Genomic DNA, 21,900 nt, shown 5'->3' on the forward strand with positions numbered 1-21,900 from the left:
AGCGGGCACGCAGCTGACTCGGCTGCGTGCCCACCGAACTGAAAATCTGACTGATACGCCGTGACATTGGAACGTACGCCCAACGTCACCACGTGTCATTTTGCGCCTCAGCGAGTGGGCCGCGTCCCCGCTTGCAGAGCTGAAGATTCTGTCCCTGAGGTTCGCATAAACAAATCTTTGAAGGTAGCAGTACAAGTTGATAATATTGATTTTAAAAGTATGTGGGATCCTTGACTTTATAAACAGAGTTATGAACACAAAAGCAAGGAAGTTATACCAAATCATTATGAAACATTGGAGTATTGTGTACAATTCTAGACGCCACACTTTAGGAAGTATGTCATGGAGAGGTAGAAGAGATTTACTAGAATGGACCCATACACGTGGAGAGACTAGATAAACTGGGCTTGTTCTTCTTAGAGTGTAGAAGATAAGAGGAAATTTAATAGAGGTGTTCAAAGTTCAGGAGTTTTGACTGGGATAAATTGCTTCGGGCAACGGGTCCGCTTAGGGCAAGTGAACCTGGGGAGATAAGAAAATCTTTTAATGCAGGGAGTTGATATGGTTTGGAATGCACGAGGTGGAGGAAGTAAAGTCAATAGTAATTTTCAAAAGGGAATTTAAAATATAGTTGTAAAGGGGAAAAATGCAAGGCTATGGAGAAAGAGCAGGGGAGTCGGGTAACGGAGTAGCCTTTCAAAGAGCAGTGAGACACAATAGGCGAACAGCTTCCTATGCTATAATAAAAGCAAAAAAACTGCGGATGCTGGAAATCCAAAACAAAAACAAAAATACCTGGAAAAACTCAGCAGGTCTGACAGCATCTGCGGAGAGGAACACAGTTAACGTTTCGAGTCCGCATGACCCAATTTCTTTATTTCAGATTAAGTTCTGTTGAAGGGTCAGTCGGACTCGAGACGTTAACTGTGTTCCTCTCCGCAGATGCTGCCCAGACCTGCTGAGCTTCCTCTGCTGTCCGATGGTATGTGGGATAACTTGCCAGTCTCCCGAGATTTGGTGAAGACAGAATGCTCCATCCGGGGTTTGCTGCCACAATTGGGTCTCCTAGCAACCGCGTTGTTTACTCTGGGTGCCAGGTTCCTGATGTCTGGCTGCAGGACAGGCGGGAACTCAGGGCCGGCCAGGGAGGCACCTTCATGTGCTAACTGTCTGCAGTTAACCGTGACTTTTCGGAGAGCAGCACAAATCCGCCGCTATGGCCCATAAGTACAACACGTTTCTTGTTGAGAAATCCGAGTTCAGCAAAGTGCGTTCCGACAAGGAGCCACTTCCTCAGCCGTGGTAAGTGGTTTCCTCTAATGTTCAGTGCCATGTTATTGTTGAGGTAGCCTGGTCCAGCAGTGGCCAATTTCTTTATTTCAGATTGAGAATAACAAGCATAGTGCGAACCCAGCCAGCAGGGATTCGTTTCTGCCTCTCTGAAGGAGGCAGGTTAAGTGCTGCTGCAGCAGTTATACTCTGAAGTACCTTCTTCCGCCTTGGAAGAGACTACTTGGCAAAGAGCCATCCTTATTTTCTGAAAAGAGGTGTTAGTCAGGACTGGGGAAAGATGATGATTTCGCTGAGCTGTTGTTTCAAGATTTGGAGCAGAGAAGGGAAGTTTTTGTATGGCCTCCAATGTGGTTGTCAGATATTTAGCTAGAAAGAGTGAGGTTGTAAGCAGCATGAATGCCCCCGATATCGTGCAAAGGATATGGTTGCAGTTCTGGAAGAGTTTCATGACATTACCACTGAAGCACATGAGGGTCACTGCAGTGCACCATCTGATAGCATCACCTTGTGCCTCTTATTCCTGCATTTCTTCCTATTCCATGCATTTTTCCATGACTGCCCATGAAGTGCCACCTTCCTTGTCCAGTTCCATTGCTTTCTGCACAAGCATTCAAAATAATTTGCAACCAATTCTACCTGCCTTTCCTGTCCTCACTATCCCCACTAAGTGCACTTGCACTTAGCCCAGGTGGGGAGCCATCCCTTCCCCTTCTATTGTAGGAATCTATGAACAGCAGAACAAAGCTGCTACTGGAGGGGACATAATATTGATTGTGTACCTGACCTTATAAAAATAATATGCCCTGTAAATCCAGGGCTGTTTTTAGGAAAAGGACAAGATATAGCCAGGCACAGCTCCAGGTAATGGATGAAACTGAAAACTTATTTCAAATTGTAGGTACAAAGAGAGGTTAAAGACAAAGTTCCTAAGAAAGAATCATAACTCGCTGTCTGACGCTTTGAATGGACATCGATGGCGGTTCCTGAAAAATGGGTTGGATGATTTTCGTGATGGGTATCCACCTCAGTCAGAAGAGGATTTAGCGATAATACACAGTGAGAAAGGCGCTGGTCTTAGTCCTTTTCTCAAGGACGTGGCAGAAAGTTTCAAACCTGCTCAGAATGTGTCAAAGAGGCTGACTAAATCACAGATGTGTTTTTCCAAGTCTTTACCGTTACAACAGACAAGGAGAGAACAGATGGAAGAGATTGAATATGGCCTGAGCCAGCATCCATTAGCTCTTTATCCGCATCTGGAAGAAGGAATACCTCCTGAGGTACGAAATAACTTGGACAAAAAACTGGCATTTTCTGATTTTAATTTTTAACTAAGTCACCTTTTTGATCCCACCTCCTTTTCCTGCTAGTTTAACTTAGTGGGGAAGGCACTTTCCCCTTTAGGCTTCTGGTTAAAATAGCAGTCAGGCTCTGATGATATCATTAGTATTCAATCTTGTTACGACCCACCCTCAGCTGAGGTCCCCCAAATTTGTTGATCCAGGTGAGACCCCTCAATTTGTCACTGTCTGGCTGGCACACCCCCAAATTGTTATGCCTGGGTGAGGAAGGATGAACAGGCTCCCTGTCTTTATTCAGCAGTCCCCCCCTCCACCAACAAGATTTAATCGAATAAGGATCCCTTTCGCGGATATCTTTTTCCCTGACCCAATTGTTCTGGTTTTGAAGGAGCCCATTTGATCAGATTTCTTGAGTTAAAGGTAAGAGTAAGTTTATTAACTACTAAAGGCGAGAAAGGATAAAACACATGCATAAGTGGTCATACAGGTTAAAAGTAAGAATTTAGCTTGAAGTAAGTGAATACATATATATAGCAGAACAGTTCTTGACTCGTGGGGAATAAGTGATTGAGCGTTGCGGCCGTTACGATTCGAGATTCCAGTAGAATTGACTCCGGTAGACAAGTAGTCGATTTCGAGGTTCCAGTAGTGTTGAATTCGGTAGAGAGGGAGAGAGATCGGGATACCTGCAAAATGGTGATTTTCAGGGGTACTGTGTGTGACTTCTGAATCAAACTTCCAGCAATTGCTCTCTCTCAGAATACCCACCAACAGACAGACACTGGGGCAGCTTTTCAGCTCACTTATAACCCCTTCTTTGTATATTCCAAATTGGAAGCGAATTCACAAATCTGTCTGGGAATTGCTCACAGGATTTCTTGATGAGCTGATACTCATCTTCTATTATGTCCCATTGCCTCTACTGGAGGGAGCAATTAGTTTCTGGATGTCTTTAGAAGTACCTTGTCTGGCACCAGGGTGGGGTTCCATTATCTCTTAGGGAGTCACCCTGCAGCATTTCAGCCAGCGGCTTGTGTGCATTTAAAAAAAACTCATGTCTTATTTTTAAAGTCCAATATTTCTGGATGCAATTTGGCGTTTTTCTTTTATTATTAAGACAATCTGCATATTTAAAGTGGGTCTATTCTAAGCAGGTTAAAATTGGATCCTGCAGAAAGAGAGCCGGAACTTGGTGGGTAATTTCCACAAGTAATTTTAACTATCTGCCAACCTATTTCGGGTGGGTGGGTGGGCAGGATTAAAATCACACGCATAAAGTTAAAAAGCTTATGCAGAACATATCACAAATTTGTCTGATGCAGAAAAATGTCATGTTTTTCTGTTTGGATCAACTAAGGAATTTAACTACTTATTCATTGCAAAATAGGTAAGAAAATGGGCCAATTCAAATGCTGCAGTGTAAAACAATCACATTGCTTAGTTTAAAAAAAATTTTAAATTGTAATCTTAGGTAGCTGACCCCCTTTAGTATATGACATTTATAACATAATTACATAAAAGATTTAATCATTTGTGATAAAATGGCTAAACCTACCCATACAATTAATTTAATGTTATAAGTCTCTGCAGGAGTTTCCCCAAAAGTCTGTCCCTCTCTTTGTGGCTGTACTGCAATCCCAAATTTAGACATTTTTTCAGACTAATTGGGTATGGTAGTCTCTGGCTTCTGCTGATAAATTCTATATATGTAAGAGAGAGCCACATTATTGTGCATTTAAAATGTACCTCAAACCACTAAAACAGGTAGTCAAAACTTCAATTTAGCGCTCCACCCAAAAAATGGCATCACCGCAAATGGAGTGCTTGCTAGGTATTACACTGAGGTCTCAGCCTAGCCTAAGCACAAATCCTGGCGTGAAGTTTGAACCTGAGCCACAGACAGTGCTGTCACCTGAGTCAACCTTCTTGTTAGTTGATTAACTAGGAATAGAAACAAGAATTTTACAGACATGTACTTTTCACCAGAAGAATAACAAAAATATTTTCAATCCAGCTCTTTGAGGAAATTGTAGGTATTCTGGATCCTGAGATGCTCTTGACTAGTGAGGATATTTGTGTAGAGGTACCTGCTGAAGTGAAGCAGAAGGTTAAGAAACTGAAAAAGAAGGCACGCAGTGCAAAATGCTCAGAAGAGTAAGTACCTCCATACTTCTGTGTTTTTAATGAAGTACAACTTTTAAAAGCAGCATGTGATGAGATTCTAAAATAAGGCTGCTTAGACAGCACCTTCCAAATCCATGACCACTACCATCTAGGAGGACAAGGGCAGCAGATAGATGGGAACACCACCACCTGGAAATTCCCCTCCAAGTCACTCACCATCCTGACTTGAAATATATCGCTGTTCCATCACCGTCGCTGGGTCAAAATCCTGGAACTCCCTAACAGCACTGTGGGTGTACCTACACCACATGGACTGTAGCAGTTCAAGAAGGCAGCTCATCACCACCTTCTCAAGGGTAATTAGGGATGGGCAATAAATGCTGGCCCAGCCAGCGAAGCTCACATCCCGTGAATGAATTAGAAAAAAAAGAACAAAATAGCCTGACCTCTCAGATTACAGGTGTTAACTGATCTGCCTTGAAATTTGAACCTTTTTTTTTGTCTTAATGAAGCATCTGCCTGTTCCCTCCTCCAATTTTATCCTCCTCCTGGTCTTCTTGCCATGTACCTCCTTTTGTTTGAACCTGTTTCCAGGCCACTTACTTGCACTCTAAGGAAGGCTACAGAAATTATTATTTTTTCTTCCTTGTAGCAGCATGGCTATGATTTGGGAATTTTGTGATTCTGCCAATTCTCTGCCATAACTTTAGTGAAAGATTTGTGGAAATCCCAGAAAAATAGCATGGATTTTCCACTAAAATTTTGGCTGATGCGTTGGAGAATCCTTACAAAAATGTCCCCCTTCTGTTTGCTGTGAACAATAGCTATGTTGATAAATTTTAATGTCTTTCCACTTTTCTGTACGCATCTTTCCATGATCATCTTGGAGCAGTACTTGTAGTGCTGCCAGTACCTGTTGCACGACTTTTTTCCTGCTCATATTGAATGCAGCACAATACTAATGAAAGAAAACTGTGTTTTAAAATGCTATCGCACTGAAATCCTGGATTTGAGAGAGGGCAGTGGCAGTGCAGTTGGAATGGGTGGGCTAAATTGTGGGGCGGAATCCGTCTCTGTCTGATGTCTGTCCTTTTTTCTCACATTGGCAATTTCCATTGGAAATGGGAGTCGGTGCTTCACATGTCTGTGTGGATTTTATCAGAGGATGGTGAGCTGGCAACTCCATCCTGCCAGTGCTGCCCCAAATAGCTCCAAAGCTATGCTAGGTATGCATTGCAAGATGCAAACATATTGGTGTGGCAGGACCAGATCCTGGAGAAAATAGGGGCTATAATCACATTAAATGCTGTTTTTTTAAAGGCCTTGATTGCAGAATGATCAATTGCTGTCGGGAAAGTTTTACTGACAAATTTCTTCAATGTGTTTACATAGTGAGGAATCTTCAGCTGGAATAACTAGCCATGTAATGTAACAACAAGGTGAAATTGGAGTTGTGCTGCTATCAGTGCAGATACACATGTCCCCATATTGAAATGATTCCTACCTTAGAACTTGGAGCAGAGTCAGGATCACAGTAGGCTAGTACAGAGGATCCTGTCCTGTCAACTTCTGGCTGCAAAGAAATGCTCCAAGAATTTTTGACCTTTTTTATACAAAGAAATGAAACAGAAGGGCAGGTCAAGACCAGCTGGTCCACAGAGCCTGGCCTGATGTACCCAATGCACAAAATCATTACCCACCTCCACCCCTACTCATTCCATCTCCTGGGGAAGGCACAAAACCAATTTAGGAAGAAACCCTGGGGGATTTTAAAAACCTACATATGTGTATACATCATGCTTGAACCTAAGTCATTTTTAAAACCTGCTTTGTTTACTTCAGTTTTCTGCAGTGGGTGTCTGTGTATTAGGCATAGTAAGTGTGGCAGATATACTAGAAGAAGGAAGGGATCAGAACAGGGGTGGAACTTTGCATCCCTGTTGTTAGTTTGGAACATCTATGCCATAAACCCACATACCTGTTCAGTCACCAATTCTGGCTGTTAAGTGTTGCAAAACAATGGTGGATTCAAAAGGTGATTTTGTAAATCTGATGACTTTTTGCAAAGCCAAAGCTCAGCATGAATCACGAGTTTAAAGTATTTTTATTGCAAATACTAAGTCGTTCAGCCTTAAAATGATGTACTACTTCTATTGAAACAAGCAATTTCAATAATTATTGGTGCTTGGATTGTACAACAGCGAAGAGTCAAAGCATAGAAACCCCTATAAGTGGATTCTATTCAGAGGGACACAGAAAGAAGACCAGAAAACCAAACTAAAATGGGACACACCACCACAACAAGATGAGGAACTAAAACAAATAACAAAGGAATTTTGTGACTGGGTTGCTTCTCTGGTATGTCTAATATATATGAATAAGATAATTAATGTGTTGCAATGGAGTTTAAAAGAGTATTGTTGAAATGATCTCTTGAAAAAAAAACTATTTTGGTGAAGTGTTGGTTGCTGTGACATGTTCCCGCAATCGGTGATGACCTCTTTGTCATGTGAATCCTGCTTTTGCTTAGAAGACACAATACATTCAAAGGATGATTACAACATCGTAACAAGAAGAATTGTAAACAAAACAAGTTGTAAAAGACAATAGGAAACAAAAAAAATCAATCTTCACAGCTTGTGCCATGAGTTTTTCATTTCAAAAAATATTTATTCAACATTGCATTCTTCAGACCAAAATCTGGGAATCCAGCAAGTCAGGAAGAAGAAATTATTAAGAGAGGATTCATGTTGATTTATCACAAGTAAACACATTTTTACATGTAAATAATTAGGGACTCAAAATTGTAATTTAGTCCTATTCCATGTATATAGATTTGCAGCCTATTTCAACAACAAATCTGTAGCACTTTCAAACATTAATCCCTTCTCACAACAAGGTATCTTGCATTCCTTGGGAGCACATAGGAAACATTTGTGCCTCCTGCCTATGAACTGAAAATCGACATTGCATGCAGATAGCTAAGATGCCTGGGGCAAGTAATAAATCCTCTTCAGATCTGTGTATGTGGTAGACAATATAACCTCATTACCCAATATAAATAACCACATAACACCTGATTTCTCAGTGGAAAATAACACACTTGAGAGTCCTAATGATTCACGATGAAAATTACTTGTTAAAATTTATTAAGCGATGGATTTAAAACAAAATGGGATTATTAGCAGAATGAATACAGTAATAGAATACTTGGGGAGTGAGTTTCCTCTGGCCTTTTTTCATCCTGGCTCCGTAATGCTGGTGGAAACCCAGTTACACGTGTTGGGTGAATGGGATTTCTGCCAGCTAACCACCGTGGTAATTATGGCAGCGGAGTAGGAGAAACCTCAAGGAAATGCATCCTCTTGATTTCTTACTAGTACTTTGTAACATTCCAAAATTAGTTAAAGGCCTGCAATTCCTATATTGCAACAGTGGCTACACTTCCAAAGTATATCATTGGCCCTAAAGTGCCTTGGGACAGTTTGAGATTATGAAAGCTGCTTTATAAATGCAGGTTATTTCTTTCTCATCTGGGGGCCCTACTAGCCTGATTTGGTCCAAACTCAAAGAATGCTTTTGATGGTGATTATCCAATCTGCCTCATACTGTAAGACTGAAACTTTAAATTTCAGAATGTTTATCCTCTGTTTTATGGTTTACTGCTATTATAAATCAACTTTCTCAATGTTTTATTAAAGGCAATGTAATAGAAAATTAACCATAATCAGTATGTGGTGGGTGGTGCAGTTGAATAAGTGTTGGAGCAACATGGGATGCAGGTTCAATTTTCTTCACTCTGCTGAGTTATTGATCACTACTGTACTGCTATGAGGATATGACAGGTTTATCCCTACTAAGGCAGCTCAACTACCACCTCTGGAAGTTTTCTTAAATACCAACCATTTAAACGGGAGAGCCTTGAGGAATTTATATAGAACCTCCAAGGCAATCCATTCTGTGCTCATCTAACTCAGCAAAGGGAAGAGTTTGATTCTAGAACTGTAGTAGTCTGTGGGGTACTTTACTACATTAAGCAATGCATTTAAGCATCAGTCAAGAGGATTCGTCCCCCCCATTCTCAAAAGACAAAAGGCCCTACTTACTTTGCAACTAGTTTACATATCAAACTGTATGCAATGATAATGACATAGTTTATTTCATAAATTGCTTGTGCTATAAAGGGTGGAGAGAACAACAATATAGAAGAGTCTATGATCATGAGCCTTTTTGCCAGTGATTATGAAATGAATACTGCCCTTAATATACCTATCCAAGTGATGCAGCTGACCAACATTCCTCGAGAGTTAAGGATGATCGTGGGAATCCCTCCGCCACGACCTTCAGTTAAGACCCGCAAAACCACTGACTTGGTAAGCAGACTATTTACAATTGACTATCAATCTGTTTCTTGAAAAATGGTGAGCACTTCATTCACTAATTTAATGTTTAGAGGGGAAAAAAACCCAGGCGGAATACTTTGGGAGAAAAATTCCTCAAGGTTCTCCTGATATCTTACTGTTTGTACTGTTTCTCTGGGGATTCCGCTGATCTTCGACCTAATTTATGGTTGGCAATTGGGAGAACCTTTCAAAAATTCCAGATACTTGTTTAATCACCCGGATCTACATGGAAAGAAATTGTTGTTTTATTTTGATTAAAATTTCTATTACCTGTCTTGGAGTTGCCACTTAAGGTCACTGATGGGAAGCAGCCATGTGCATTTTGAATCAGTTTCATTCATTTTGATAGAAGATGCAACTTTGGACAAACTTAAGAGTCAGTTCAGAGCTGCCTACCCTAAGAAAACGCAATGCCAAATTCCACACACTTTGCTGATAGAATGTTTCTCCTTTTGAGTATGGTTATTGTGAAACATATCAACTCCTCTGCATTTGCTGTGAGTCTCACTTTCTGCCTCAAGATTGTGCAACAACCTTTGACCCAGAAGCTGTACAGTAAGGAAAATTTGTAATTTCTTTAAAAGGTCTGTGGAATCTGTAATTATTAATGTTTGTAAAGGATTTTTAATAGTTTGCACCAATTGTAAAGGGATCAGTTGTAATTTTCTTGTATAAGAAATACTGGTCCATGTGACCTGGCAACCCTTTACCTGGAAGTGGTATCAACTTCCGAAGTTAAGAAAAAAGCAAGTAGCTGGCAAAGAGAAAGGAGAGCCGCAGACACAAAGGGGAGTTACAAGCAGAGAAGCGAGAGGGTGAATGCAATCAGTGCACAGATGCAGACACAAAGAGAAAGCAGACAGAGACAGAAAGAGGAACGCAGAGAATTCTTGTGAGGAGATGAAGCAAATCGCTGTCAGGAAGAGGTCAATTGTTCTGTTTAGCAGAAAAGGAGACCGAAGTTCTTGAATGTACTGTACAAGCTGGTTAAAATGGTCTAATACCTGGAAAGCTGCATGAATAGCATGGAGACACTAAAGAGCTGGGTGTTTTCCCAAAAATGGCCACTGGTTGGTCAGTTGAAAAGGAGCTCTGGAAACCAACACCATCAGGACTGTTGTGACCCAAGGCAGAGAGGGTTCGTAGAAGTGTGCCTTGCTGATGATAATGGTATATGTGAAACTTGAAAGTGAAAGCTGTTGTTGGGTGGGACTCCTGACCTACACTGCATGAATAAAGAACAGCATATGGTGGAACTATGTAGTTATGTAGTGCCACATTATTTCAGGGAGTGATGTGAATGCATGTGGTTGTATAAGACATATCTTTGTTGTATTGACTATTTAAAGTGAAATGTACCTTTTTATTTGAAATATCATTTGCCTGTTAATTCATGTGTAATTTGTGTTGGTTCTGGCTCGTGTTAAAGTAAAAGCTACAAAAAGTGGAATCTTGTTGGTAATTTCTTCATTCATTGGTTATTTTGGTTTACAGCTTCCCTATAGGGATCATAACAATTGCAATTCCTGAGAAGTCAAGTGCATACAATACGATTTTACAATTATTAGAAGAGCAGGATCAAAGGACTTTGAACCATTGATGCTCCATTAGAGCACATCCTTGTGCTGTCACTCATGTGGACGGGACCAAGCTGCTTATTAGGACATGAAAGGATAAGACAGGGTAGATGGAAGCAGGCTTTTTTCAATAGTTAAGTGGTCAAGAATGAGAAGCCTACGATACAAGATTGAATGTGACAGATTTAAGGCAGAGAGCAGGAAAATGTCTTTAACAGAGCATTGTGAGGCTGTGGAAGTTACTTCAAAGGTTGGCGGTTCGCACAGAAACTGCGTCAATATTCAAGGTCAGACAGGATAAGTACTTGAAGGAAATGGGGTTCAAGGAATAATGGAACAGAATGGATAGGTAAATGTGATGAAAACGATTTGTTGTGCGGAGGTTAAATGCCTGGTTGGGTTGACTGTTGTGACTTCCACATTTTCTATGTCCAAGGATATCTGCATGTGATTTTTGAGGAAACCATAACAGAATTATGTATCCCTCTGCATTCAGACATAAGAATCATTTCCAGGGTTGTGATAGCTCTGTTAGCAGCTATGAAGATTACTGTTGCTTTGAACTTTTACGTGACAGTCCTTCCCATGCTGTGAAGTTCTCTGCCTCCCTTCTCTTCCCCATCCCCCATCCATCACTCAGGCCCATTCATTGAAGGAATGCCTCTAAAAATGAATTAGAGTGAAATAAATGCAGGCTAGTTCAACTCTTTGTAGTGTTTTTAAATTTATTCTTTCATTGGGATGTGGCGTCGCTGGCAAGGACAGCATTTGTTGCCCATCCCTAATTGCCCTCGAACTGAGTGGCTTGCTAGGCCATTTCGGAGAGCATTTAAGAGTCAACCACATTGCTGTGAGTCTGAAGTCACGTATAGACCAGACCAGGTAAGGATGACAGGTTTCCTCCCCTAAAGGACATGAGTGAACTAGATGGGTTTTTACAACAATCGACAACAGTTTCATGGCCACTAATACTGAGACTAATTTATAATTCCAGATTTTATTAATTGAATTTAAATTCCACCAGCTGCCATGGTGGGATTTGAACCCTTGAGCCCAGAGCATTAACCTGGGCCTCTGCCTTACTATTATGCCACTGTCTTCCGCAAAAGAGTTAAACCATCAAATTCTGGGATTTATGCAGTGACTCAATCGGTATTTGAAGAGAGAGATTAATGTTTGGGTGGAGATCCTTCCCAAGAATCCTTTGCCCTTCTCAGGTGACACCAGATTAAATAGATAGTATGTGGTATCACTGCCTACTAAAATGTAGGGGCTCCAAACTGAACCTTTGCATGGGTCATAAGGCAGTCATGCCTCCTGGCAGTCTTATTCTCGAGACAAATGTTGAAAGAGAAATGGAAAAGAACATAATAACTTACAAAAATGGCAGCAGAAAAGTGCAATTGGTTCATCTAATTAATCCTGTATGGCTGTGATTCCTCGTGTATCACAAAACAGACACTCCCTGCCCACCCAGAGCCATGTAAACTCCTGGAAGATGTGAAAAATAAATAAAACCCCAGGCCAATTAGAATAAAATGTATGAATAATTCTTCTCTAATCCTTTTAGGTGTTCAAAACTAGTCTAGGATATCACATTGACCTTGATTTATATGCAGGATACTCACTTCTTGTATGGGGTGATCTCCACCACAGCTAGAAACCTGTCCAGCTCTCTTTTAAAAATATGCAACGAATCAACATTCACCACACGAGCTGACCACATGTTCCAGAACTCTACTACTTGCAAGGAACAAAAGAACCATCTAATATCCAACCTAGTTCCGCCCTTACATAATGTGTAAGCCTGACCCCCCATCCTCCCTTATCTATTTGGTTGAAATAATTTGTCCACACACACATAATACTGTCTATTTATTCACAGAATTTAAATCAAATAACCCCTGAGTTGACACTTTTCTAAAGTATATAGGCCTTTCTCTTTAAGTCTATCCAGATAGTTAAGGTGTTCTAAACTGGGAATCAGTCTCTTGTCCCTTTTCTGTACCTTTACCAAAGCCTCAATATGCCCCATCAAATGAAGGGACTAAAACTGGACACAGTATGAGGCGTAGCTAAGATCTTGTCCCAGGACAAATGGAATGTTTTGTTTTGTATTGTGCTTCTGCATGACTGCTGATTCTTTGCATGAAATAAGGTAATATTGTAGAAAGTAATTTGCATTTATATTTTTTGGTAGCTTGCATGTCTTCATATAAAATCATAGAGAAAAATTATTCAGTTTGAGTTGTGTTCATATTTTAGCAGGAATCCACCCACTCAAATGGGTATAAATATATGTACGGAGCGTGGTATTTGGACCCAAAGACATGGACGAAAAGAAGAGCTGATGAACCTCTGTTAGATCCCGAATCTGTGGCTCAGCAAAACAAATCGCGTTTACCTGAAGGAGCTGAAGAGAAGGTAGTCATTTACCTTATTTAGTTTTGCAAATGAATCACCAGATCACCTGATTTTATGTGTCTCTTGTAAGACTATTTTAATCTAATAGATTTTTCTGTTCAATAAGAAAAGACAATGTGATAGAAGCCAAAAAAAATTTCATGTAAATAAGTAGCCTGTATCCATTTGGTGGCATCGATTTAGTAATACTGCTTTTCACCAATTTAAGTAGCATGGTCATCCTGTTGAAACTAACTTATTTATACAGAGAGCACTATTTAAAGGTATACCCCAGGCTAGAGTTTTTGAATGGGGAAAAAAAATAAAAGGAAAACTCTGATAATGTAGCATCATAAATTCTGCTGGTCATTGTGGTTCCCATTTTAGAAACCTAAGTGCTTTTAAGAGTCTGGTCTTCTTACCATTTTCTAGCACCAGCCTCTAATGGGCTGAACTCCATAGCATGTGATTGTCTTGTGAATGAACAAATGAACACAAAGGCCAGAATTTTCCCATCGGTGATTTGGGGACGGGGCCCGTTTGCCGACAGGAAAATGACGTGGGATGACGTCGGGAGGAACCCCTGACGTCATCCCGGTCCATTTAAATTTTTAGGAAGGCGGGCGGACAGTGAAATCAGCTGTCCGCCCGCCGACCTGTCAATGGCCAATTAAGGTCATTGGCAGGATCATTAAGCTCATTGAAAGACCTGCCCATCCAACCTTAAGGGTGGTGGGCAGGCCAGGAGCCCCAGCGGGCTTCTGAAAAAAGATAAAATCTCATCCGCTGGCGGGATGAGGTTTCATCTGTTTTTAAAAAAGTTTATTAAAGTTTCACTCCTATTTATTGACATGTCCCATCTTGTGTGACAGTGTCACATGAGGGGGACATGTTAATAATGTTTTTCTTTCTCTATTTTTAAAGTTTTAGTGCTTCCCGTCGGGGGTGCCGCTGGGCAGGCCTTAATTGGTCCGCCCACTCAAAATGGTGGCTGGCCCCGTTTCGGCGGTGGAGTTCGGCTGCCCGCCTGCCGCCGAGCCGGTGGGGCCCGCCCGCCCATCAAGGTCAAAATTCTGGCCAAAGTATATTTAATTGTCTTGGCAATATTAGGCTTTCAAATTTGTGAGTTAGCTTGATTTCTCATTAATAAATATTTATTGATAATTGCTTATTTTTTATTTTCAGTTTTCTCTCCTCCTCTCTAGAAGTTGGTGACTCATGTAGGTGGCAGGGCAATGGATACAGACCAACCACTTGTGCCTCCCCCAAGGGGCCATCTAAGCCACTATTATGTGTGGCTTAGATAGGGACTGTCAGCAAGCTAATTGACTGCAGAATATTTTATTCACATCTTTCCTCAGGGATCACTCAAAGGCGATCAGGCATGGGAGCCACATACATGACAGTGACTGCAGTCATGCAGTTGGGAATTAATTAAATTAAAGTGAGACTTGTATTTATTTAGTGCCATATTATGTTGTCAAAAGCTTTAATACACTGTAAGATTTTGTTTGCGGTTATGTTGGCAAACTGAGTTATTGTTTCTGGATCTGAAGAAAAAGCCATCTGTTTGAGTCAAACAATAATTGTTGATAGTGGCTTAGTAGATTTTTTGGGGAACACTGAAATCCTGTAAGGATTTGTACAAATTCCTGTTTTGAATTCAAAGGGACTAATTGTAATTTTATACAATCGTGTAAAACAGGTATTAGCAAATCAGCAGTCATTTTACACCTCTTCCGATTTTCATTTCTGTTACAGGACAGATGTGAAACAGATTGTTGATACACTATTGCCCATTTAACCCTAGTGCAAGTAAAATTTGCCCTCAATCAGCCTGTTTGGGAAACAAGATGGGAAATCTATCAATTCTGGGTTTAGCCACTGGATGGAGCACTGCACAACAATAGAGATCTTCATCTCAGCACAGGGGTCTAGCAAGTCAAGTTCAAGGCCTGGATTTTCATCACCAAGGTGGGTCGTGGGAGTCAGGAAAATTAGAAACATAGAAAGTTTACTGCACAGAAGGAGGCCACTTGGCCCATTGTGTCTGTGAAAGCCAAAAAATGAGCCACCCAGCCTAATCTCACTTTCCAGCATTTGGCCTGTAGGTTACGGCACTTCAGGTGCACATCCAGGCCCTTTTAAATGGGATGAGGGTTTTTGCCTCTATCACCTTTTCAGGCACCGGGTTTCAGACCCCTATCATCCTCTGGGTGAAAATTTTTTTCTTATCTCCCCTCTAATCCTTCTACCAATCACATTAAATCTACCCCCTAGTAAGTGACCTCCCTGCTAAGGTAAATAGGCCCTTTCTATCCAGGCCCCTCACAATTTTGTACATCTCAATCAAATCACCCCTCAGGTTTCTCTGTTTCAAGAAGGACAACCCCAGCCTTTCCAATCTTTCCTCATTGCACAATTTTCCAATCCTCATAAATCTCCTCTGTACCCTCTCTAGCAATTACACCCTTTCTGTAATGAGGTGACTAGCACTGCACATAGTACTCAACTTGTGGCCTAACTAATGTTTTATATAGTTCCAGCATAACCTCCCTGCTCTTAAATTCTATGCCTCAGCTAATAAAGGCAAGATTTCCATATGCCTTCTTAACCACCATATCAATTTGTCCTGCTACCTTCAGGGATCTGTGGACATTCACTGCAAGGTCCCTCACTTCCTCTACACCTCTTAGTAACCTCCCATTTATCGTGTATTCCTTTGCCTTGTCTGACCTCCCCAAATGCATCATCTCACACTTGTCTGGGTTGAATTCCATTTGCTACTTTTCTGCCCACTTGACCAGTCCATTGATATTTTCCTGCAGCCTACAGCAATCCTCTTTGCTATCTATTGCATGACCAATTTTTTGTGTCATCTACAGACTTCTTGATCATTCACCCTACATTTATGTCTAGTTGTTAATATATACCATGAAAAGCCAGGGACCTAGTACTGAGCCCTGCGGAACCTCATTGGAATTTCAGGAGAAAAACACAAGTCAGCAGTTACGCTTTGTTTCTTGCCACTGAGCCAATTTTGTGTCCAGCTTGCTACATTCCCCTGGATCCCTTAGGGCTTTTATTTTTTTAACCAGTCTGCCGTGTAGAACATTGGCAAAAGCCTTGCTAAAATTAATGTAGACCATGGCAGCATATTATGCGGGGGTGGACAGGTTGCTCGCCCCCACCCCCCCGGAAGCAACGTCGGGGTGGAGCAGACTCGCTCCATGGCAGTCTGCCCCACAGCCATAACGTGCTGCGGGTGGGCTAAATTGACTGCCAGTGGGACTTCCGCCCCACACAGGAGAAAGTCCCGCCCACTGGAACTGCCAGCCAATTGGATTGACCAGCAGCCCCAGGAGTCCTGCCAGCGCCAAGAACACATTAGTGGGTGCTGCTAGGACTGCAATCAGGCGCAAGAAAAAGGCCCATCGATTCCAGAGCAAGGTAAGTCCGGAGTTTTGGGCGGGGAGGGTTTGGGCAGTTTAGGAAGGGAGTGGGGGGGGGGAGGGGGGGTGTGGGGATGATGTGCTTTACAGAGCAGGAGGGTAGGAAGATACAGGGGGATTCTATCTTAAGGGACCACCCCCCCCAACCCCCCCGAAGATATTACCACCCCTTCTTCCTTACTGCCCTTTTAAAAAGTTTTTTGGAAAACCCACTCTCACCTGACTGCCCATGCCAACCATATTATGGCATGGGCTGCATATTGTCAGGGTCAGCTGGCTTGTTAACAAGCTCAATTAACCTTTGATTATTTATTTAAATATGGCGGGTGGGCTGCCAATTTCAGTGCCTGCCAACCTCCTGTATTATGGGGGTGAGTTCAGGGGTGGGCAGGAAGGTAGTGGGGTTGGCACCTGCCCTATTTCCCCTATTTTACGTGCCCTCCCACTGAAAACACGCCCGGCGAAGCCACATAAAATCCAGCCCCACATCAACTGCACTACCCTCATCAGTCCTCCTTGTTACTCCCTCAAAAAATTCAGTCAAGTTAGTCAGACACGACCCTTCCTGGCTTCACACACCCTCCTCAGAGAAAGTGCTTGCAAAGGTGGGATCTTCATTGCTGGGGCAGTTGGGCCAGCCAACTTGGGAAGGAGGTCAGAGGCAGCGAAAGGGTCTGCTGCATGCTGAGGCGGGCTGTTTAAAAGGCCCACCTTGGTGCTGTGGGACTTTGTCCCAGCTATAGTGAAAAAATTAAGGCCCTCCAGCCCTCAGCCTGCGCACACCCCCCATGCCCCATCCATGCCACCTCATGCCCCCATGCCAGGCTATGCCTTCACCCACTCCCCCATGGCTCCTCATGCCAAGCTATGGTCAATGCGATTGGAAGTGCTATAGCTTGGTAGAGGGGGCATGAGGGGCCTTGGGGGTGGGCGGGGGCATAGTTTGATTTGGGGGTATGAGGGGCCATGGGGATGGGTAGAGGGACATAGTCTGACATAGGGGGCATGAGGAGGACCTTTTGAACTTACCTTACAAAAAGTTCCCTCCTGCAGACTATGGTTCACAACACCTCTGAGGTGCTGTGAACCGCGACTCTTTGAAAAATCCATGAAGTTTGTGGAGGAGCAGGACATGCCAATCCCTGCAATGGAGCCAGCCAGGTCAGGAGTGCCGGTACAGGCTCACGAGCCAAACCAGCCCGCACCCTAAAAAGGCACCCCTGAAAATTGGAAAGCCCGGGAATGAAGTTGGGAATCTTGGAATTGGAACCCACCCACCATTTTTAAATGGCTCCCAAGACATCCGGATTTGGCAAAAATCCAGGCCCAAATGCCTACAATGCACCTCCTGTCTATGATCATAATGGCAACTGTGGTGGAGTCCACCGTCCACCCTTCCCTTAGCCATCCCAACTGAAGAACTAATCCATCAGGCAGAAATCAGCAATGACAGGAGACTACATGGAGATAAATACAAGCACTGTAGTAATGTTCTCAAATTAATGTGGACTTCACTCAACTTCAGGAGTTCACACTGCCTCATATTAATCATAAGCTGGTTGATTTATTTTGGAAGCTAAACAACCTAATTGTTACATTTACTTGTTCAAAATATTTTCATTCGCATAGAAGACTTTTGACACCGCTTGGACTTCCATCCCATTGCCAGAATCTGTTCATATGTAAAAGCTATTGAAATTATTAAATGATTACTGTAAATGAACACTAATAAACAATACTTTATAATGATTACAATGGAAGAGGATATTGAAGGAGAAACACTAACCTTGAACATATCACTGATACCCGGTTTTACAACAGGGTTTAAAAATCAACAGCCGAGTTTGGTTTGTATGGTGTGCAGGTAGTATTTTGCACATAGAATAGGAGATAATCTACAAATAAATATTTATTTCTATGTCAAATAAGGCTGTAAACCTTAGCTGCTGCTTGGTTAGTGTCAGTTGTGGCTCAGTCGGTAGCATTTTTGATTCTGCATCAAACAGTTTTGGGTTCAAGTCCTACCCCAGGACTTGAGCAGAAAAATCAAGGCTGACACTCCAACGTAATCCTCAGGGAATGCAGCATTGCCAGAGATGCCATCTTTCAGATGTGACATTAAACCGAGGCCTCATCTGCCCTCTCAGAAGAGTTATTCTTGGTGTCCTGGCCAATATTTATCCCTCAGTCAGCCTCATAAGAAAGCTGATTATCTGGTCATTGTCACATTGCTGTTTTTGGGAGCTTGTTGTGTGCTGGCTGCAGCATGTCCTACATTACAACAGCGACTACATTTTAAAAATACATAATTGGCTATAAAGCTGTTTGAGGAATTCAGTGGTCATGAAAGATTAAAGTAAGCCTTCGTTTCATATTTCAGTAGTAAACAACTCTGCGTCTCCCAAACTTTTTTATCTGCAGCGACCTCATTTTAAGGCTTCAAACTTGGAGTGACACTTGAATGAAAATTGGGAGTAGTGGGGGAAAGTAGTTGAGCAGGGTGGGGGTTCAAACAGCAGGAATACTGGCACAAAGAACATCTCAGACACCGACCATTTTGCAGGCTCCATTGGTGTCAGTGATCGGGCATCAGAGTTCAATGGATTAGGCCATGTCCACGGGCAAAAAAACCACACATTTAAAGGGACAACCCAGCAGATCCCAGGACTGTCACCCACTGGGGGTCACGACCCATAATTTGCAAACCACTGAATTAACCAATTGTCTCTCTAATGGAAAGAGATGTCTATGGTCTTTCATGGACTATGGCTAATTATCTACCTACCTATCTAAGAAAGTAAGAAGGGAGCAGTTGCTGGAGCATCTTCTCCTCTGCTACCTGACATTACCATTACTCCATAGGACTGAATAGTCAAACATCTTGACGAAGTTGGACAATAGTAATACTTGAGGATAGCCCTGAGGATTGGTGGAAGGGAGAAGCAAATGGGAAGAGAAATGTGGTGAGCAGTAACCTGATCTGTCTCCTTTGCACCTTATTATTTTCTTTGAAGGATGAAGAAATAAAAAGGCTTCATGCAACAACATCTTTCTTGAAATACACCAAGGCTAAAGGACACAGGAGACCGGAGGTAAAGAGAAACTAACAAAAGCACAAACACATAGCAGGTGGAACAAAGTTGTAAATGCAGAAATATTGGTTGATATGTGAAATGAGACCATTATAAAATCTAGGGTGGTAGCATAGTGGTATTGTCACTGGACTAGTATTCTAGAGACCTAGGGTAATGCTCTGGGGACCTGGGTTCGAATCCTGGCAAATGGTGAAATTTGAATTCAATAAAAATCTGGAATTATAAGTCTGATGATGACCATGAAACCATTGTTGCAAAAAAGCCCATCTGGGTCACTAATGCCCTTTAGGAAGGAAATCTGCCACCCTTACCTGGTCTGACCTACATGTGACTCCAGACCCACAGCAACGTGGTTGACTCTTAAATGCCCTCTGAAGAAGTATTGCTCTTCTGTCCGATATTTCACCTCTTTTCTATTTTCCCTTAGTTCTGTTGAAGAGTCATACGGCCTCGAAATGTTAACTGTGTTCCTCTCCGCAGATGCTGTCAGACCAGCTGAGTTTTTCCAGGTATTTTTATTTTTGTTTTGGATTTCCAGCATCCGCAGTTTTTTGCTTTTATCTTAGTGTTTAATTGACTGCCACTTCTCTTCAAGGAATGCCTACCTTGAAGAAGTATTACTCTTCTCTCCAATATTTCACCTCCTTTCTATTTTTCCTTAGTTCTGTTGAAGAGTCATACGGACTCGAAACATTAACTGTGTTCCTCTCTGCAGATGCTGTCAGACCTGCTGAGTTTTTCCAGGTATTTTTATTTTTGTTTTCTTCCCTTAATAGTTTAGTATGCAAGTTCCTTAGTCCATTAGGGCACCATTCTTGCATACTGAGCTTGGTCAGATTTGCTACTATCTTTACATGAGTGTACCCTGGTATTATCACTACTCTTTCTCTTTCAGGTATTGCCACCAATCCCGTACTTAGGGGCACTATGTCTGTGTTGTTTCTGAGACACTCCGCGGGCCCCGGGGTAGTTACTGTAGTGGCAGCAGGTTCAGTGGTGATCAAAGTATAGCTAACCGTCTCTGGCACAGGAGTGGTTGTTGGTGTTGGGGTAGTTATATTGCCATAGTAGGCGGCCCACCTCAGTATCTGGTCATCGCAATTCATAACATATCCTTCTCCTAACTGGGGCTCCATTTGCAGTTTATCTTATATTTATAATCCTTACAGGGTCCGCATGGGTTAGTTTTTAAATTTACAAACTTGCCTGCACAGTTGTAACACCCTAGGTTCCCTCTGATGCGTGTTTGGCTCTCCCAGCTTTAGGTTACATTTTACTATACATGCTCCTGCAGACATCAAAACCATAATTTTAGCAAAGCATTGTGGTGCCATTTTCTAGTGTGACAGTTTCTACTTTGTATTGTATATTTTGAAGCAGTTAATAGCTTAGTCTCTTGGTTTTAGCACTTTGGATTACTCCTTTCAGAACTGGTTACACTGTCACAGGGTTCCGCACATCCTTCTGTTGCAAGGGCCTTTTTGCAGTGAGAGGCGTGTATCCACGTTGGTTTTCCTTCAAGCTTTAAAGCCGTATAGGTAGTCAAAAGCACCAGGTACAGTCCCTCCCAACGGGGTTCCAGACAATTCTTCCGACGGAAGGTCTTTACGAACACGTGGTCCCCCGGCTCATAGGTATGATAGACCTCAGCAGTTGCTTCCTTCTGCTCTTCTTTTACCTGAGAATGAAAACTTTGTAAGGTCTTAGTCAGTGCTATGCAGTAAGCTAACATATTTTCACTCATGTTGTGTATGTTGCCACTTGTCAGCTCAAACCTGGCTATTGTTCAGGTCTTGCTGCATTTGGACATGGACTGCTTCAGTATCTGAGGAGTTGCGAATGGTGCTGAACATTGTGAAATCATCCATGAACATCCCCACTTCTGACCTTATGATGGAAGGAAGGTCATTGATGAAGCAGTTGAAGATGGTTGTGCCTAGGACACTACCCTGAGGAACTCCTGAAGTGATGTCTTGGAGCTGAGATGATTGACCTCCAATAACCACAACCATCTTCCTTTGTGTTAGGTATGACTCCAACCAGCGGAAAGTTTTCCTCCTGTATCCCATGACTCTAGCTTTGCTAGGGCTCCTTGATGCCACATTCGATCAAGTGCTACCTTGATGTCAAGGACAGTTACTCTCACCTCACCTCTGGAGTTCAGCTCTTTCGTCCATGTTTGAACCATGGCTGTAATGAGGTCAGGAGCTGCGTCACTCTGGCAGAACCCAAACTGGGCATCCGTGAGCAGGTTA

At 42.3% G+C, this 21,900-nt stretch overlaps 1 protein-coding gene across 4 annotated transcripts in view; it reads left to right on the plus strand.

Annotated features, from left to right (window-relative positions):
* Positions 1 to 1,000: 1,000 nt before the first annotated feature.
* fam47e (family with sequence similarity 47 member E) overlaps positions 1,001 to 21,900 on the plus strand; it is a 31,169-nt gene continuing 10,269 nt past the window's right edge. Inside the window, exons 1-6 of one of the 4 annotated variants that reach the window (XM_078544261.1) lie at positions 1,001 to 1,302; positions 2,192 to 2,570; positions 8,900 to 9,088; positions 12,961 to 13,119; positions 14,460 to 14,542; positions 19,565 to 19,638. In XM_078544261.1, the coding sequence (XP_078400387.1) occupies positions 1,217 to 1,302; positions 2,192 to 2,570; positions 8,900 to 9,088; positions 12,961 to 13,119; positions 14,460 to 14,501 (855 nt within the window). In that variant the 5' untranslated portion in view covers positions 1,001 to 1,216 and the 3' untranslated portion in view covers positions 14,502 to 14,542; positions 19,565 to 19,638. Of the gene's footprint in view, positions 1,303 to 2,191; positions 2,571 to 8,899; positions 9,089 to 12,960; positions 13,120 to 14,459; positions 14,543 to 19,564; positions 19,643 to 21,900 lie in introns of those variants that run through there. The other 3 variants (XM_078544235.1, XM_078544245.1, XM_078544252.1) reach the window with 3 other exon arrangements.

The sequence above is a fragment of the Cetorhinus maximus genome, chromosome 1 (assembly GCF_964194155.1).
Source record: "Cetorhinus maximus chromosome 1, sCetMax3.hap1.1, whole genome shotgun sequence".
In the NCBI taxonomy this organism is placed as follows: Eukaryota; Metazoa; Chordata; class Chondrichthyes; order Lamniformes; family Cetorhinidae; genus Cetorhinus; species Cetorhinus maximus.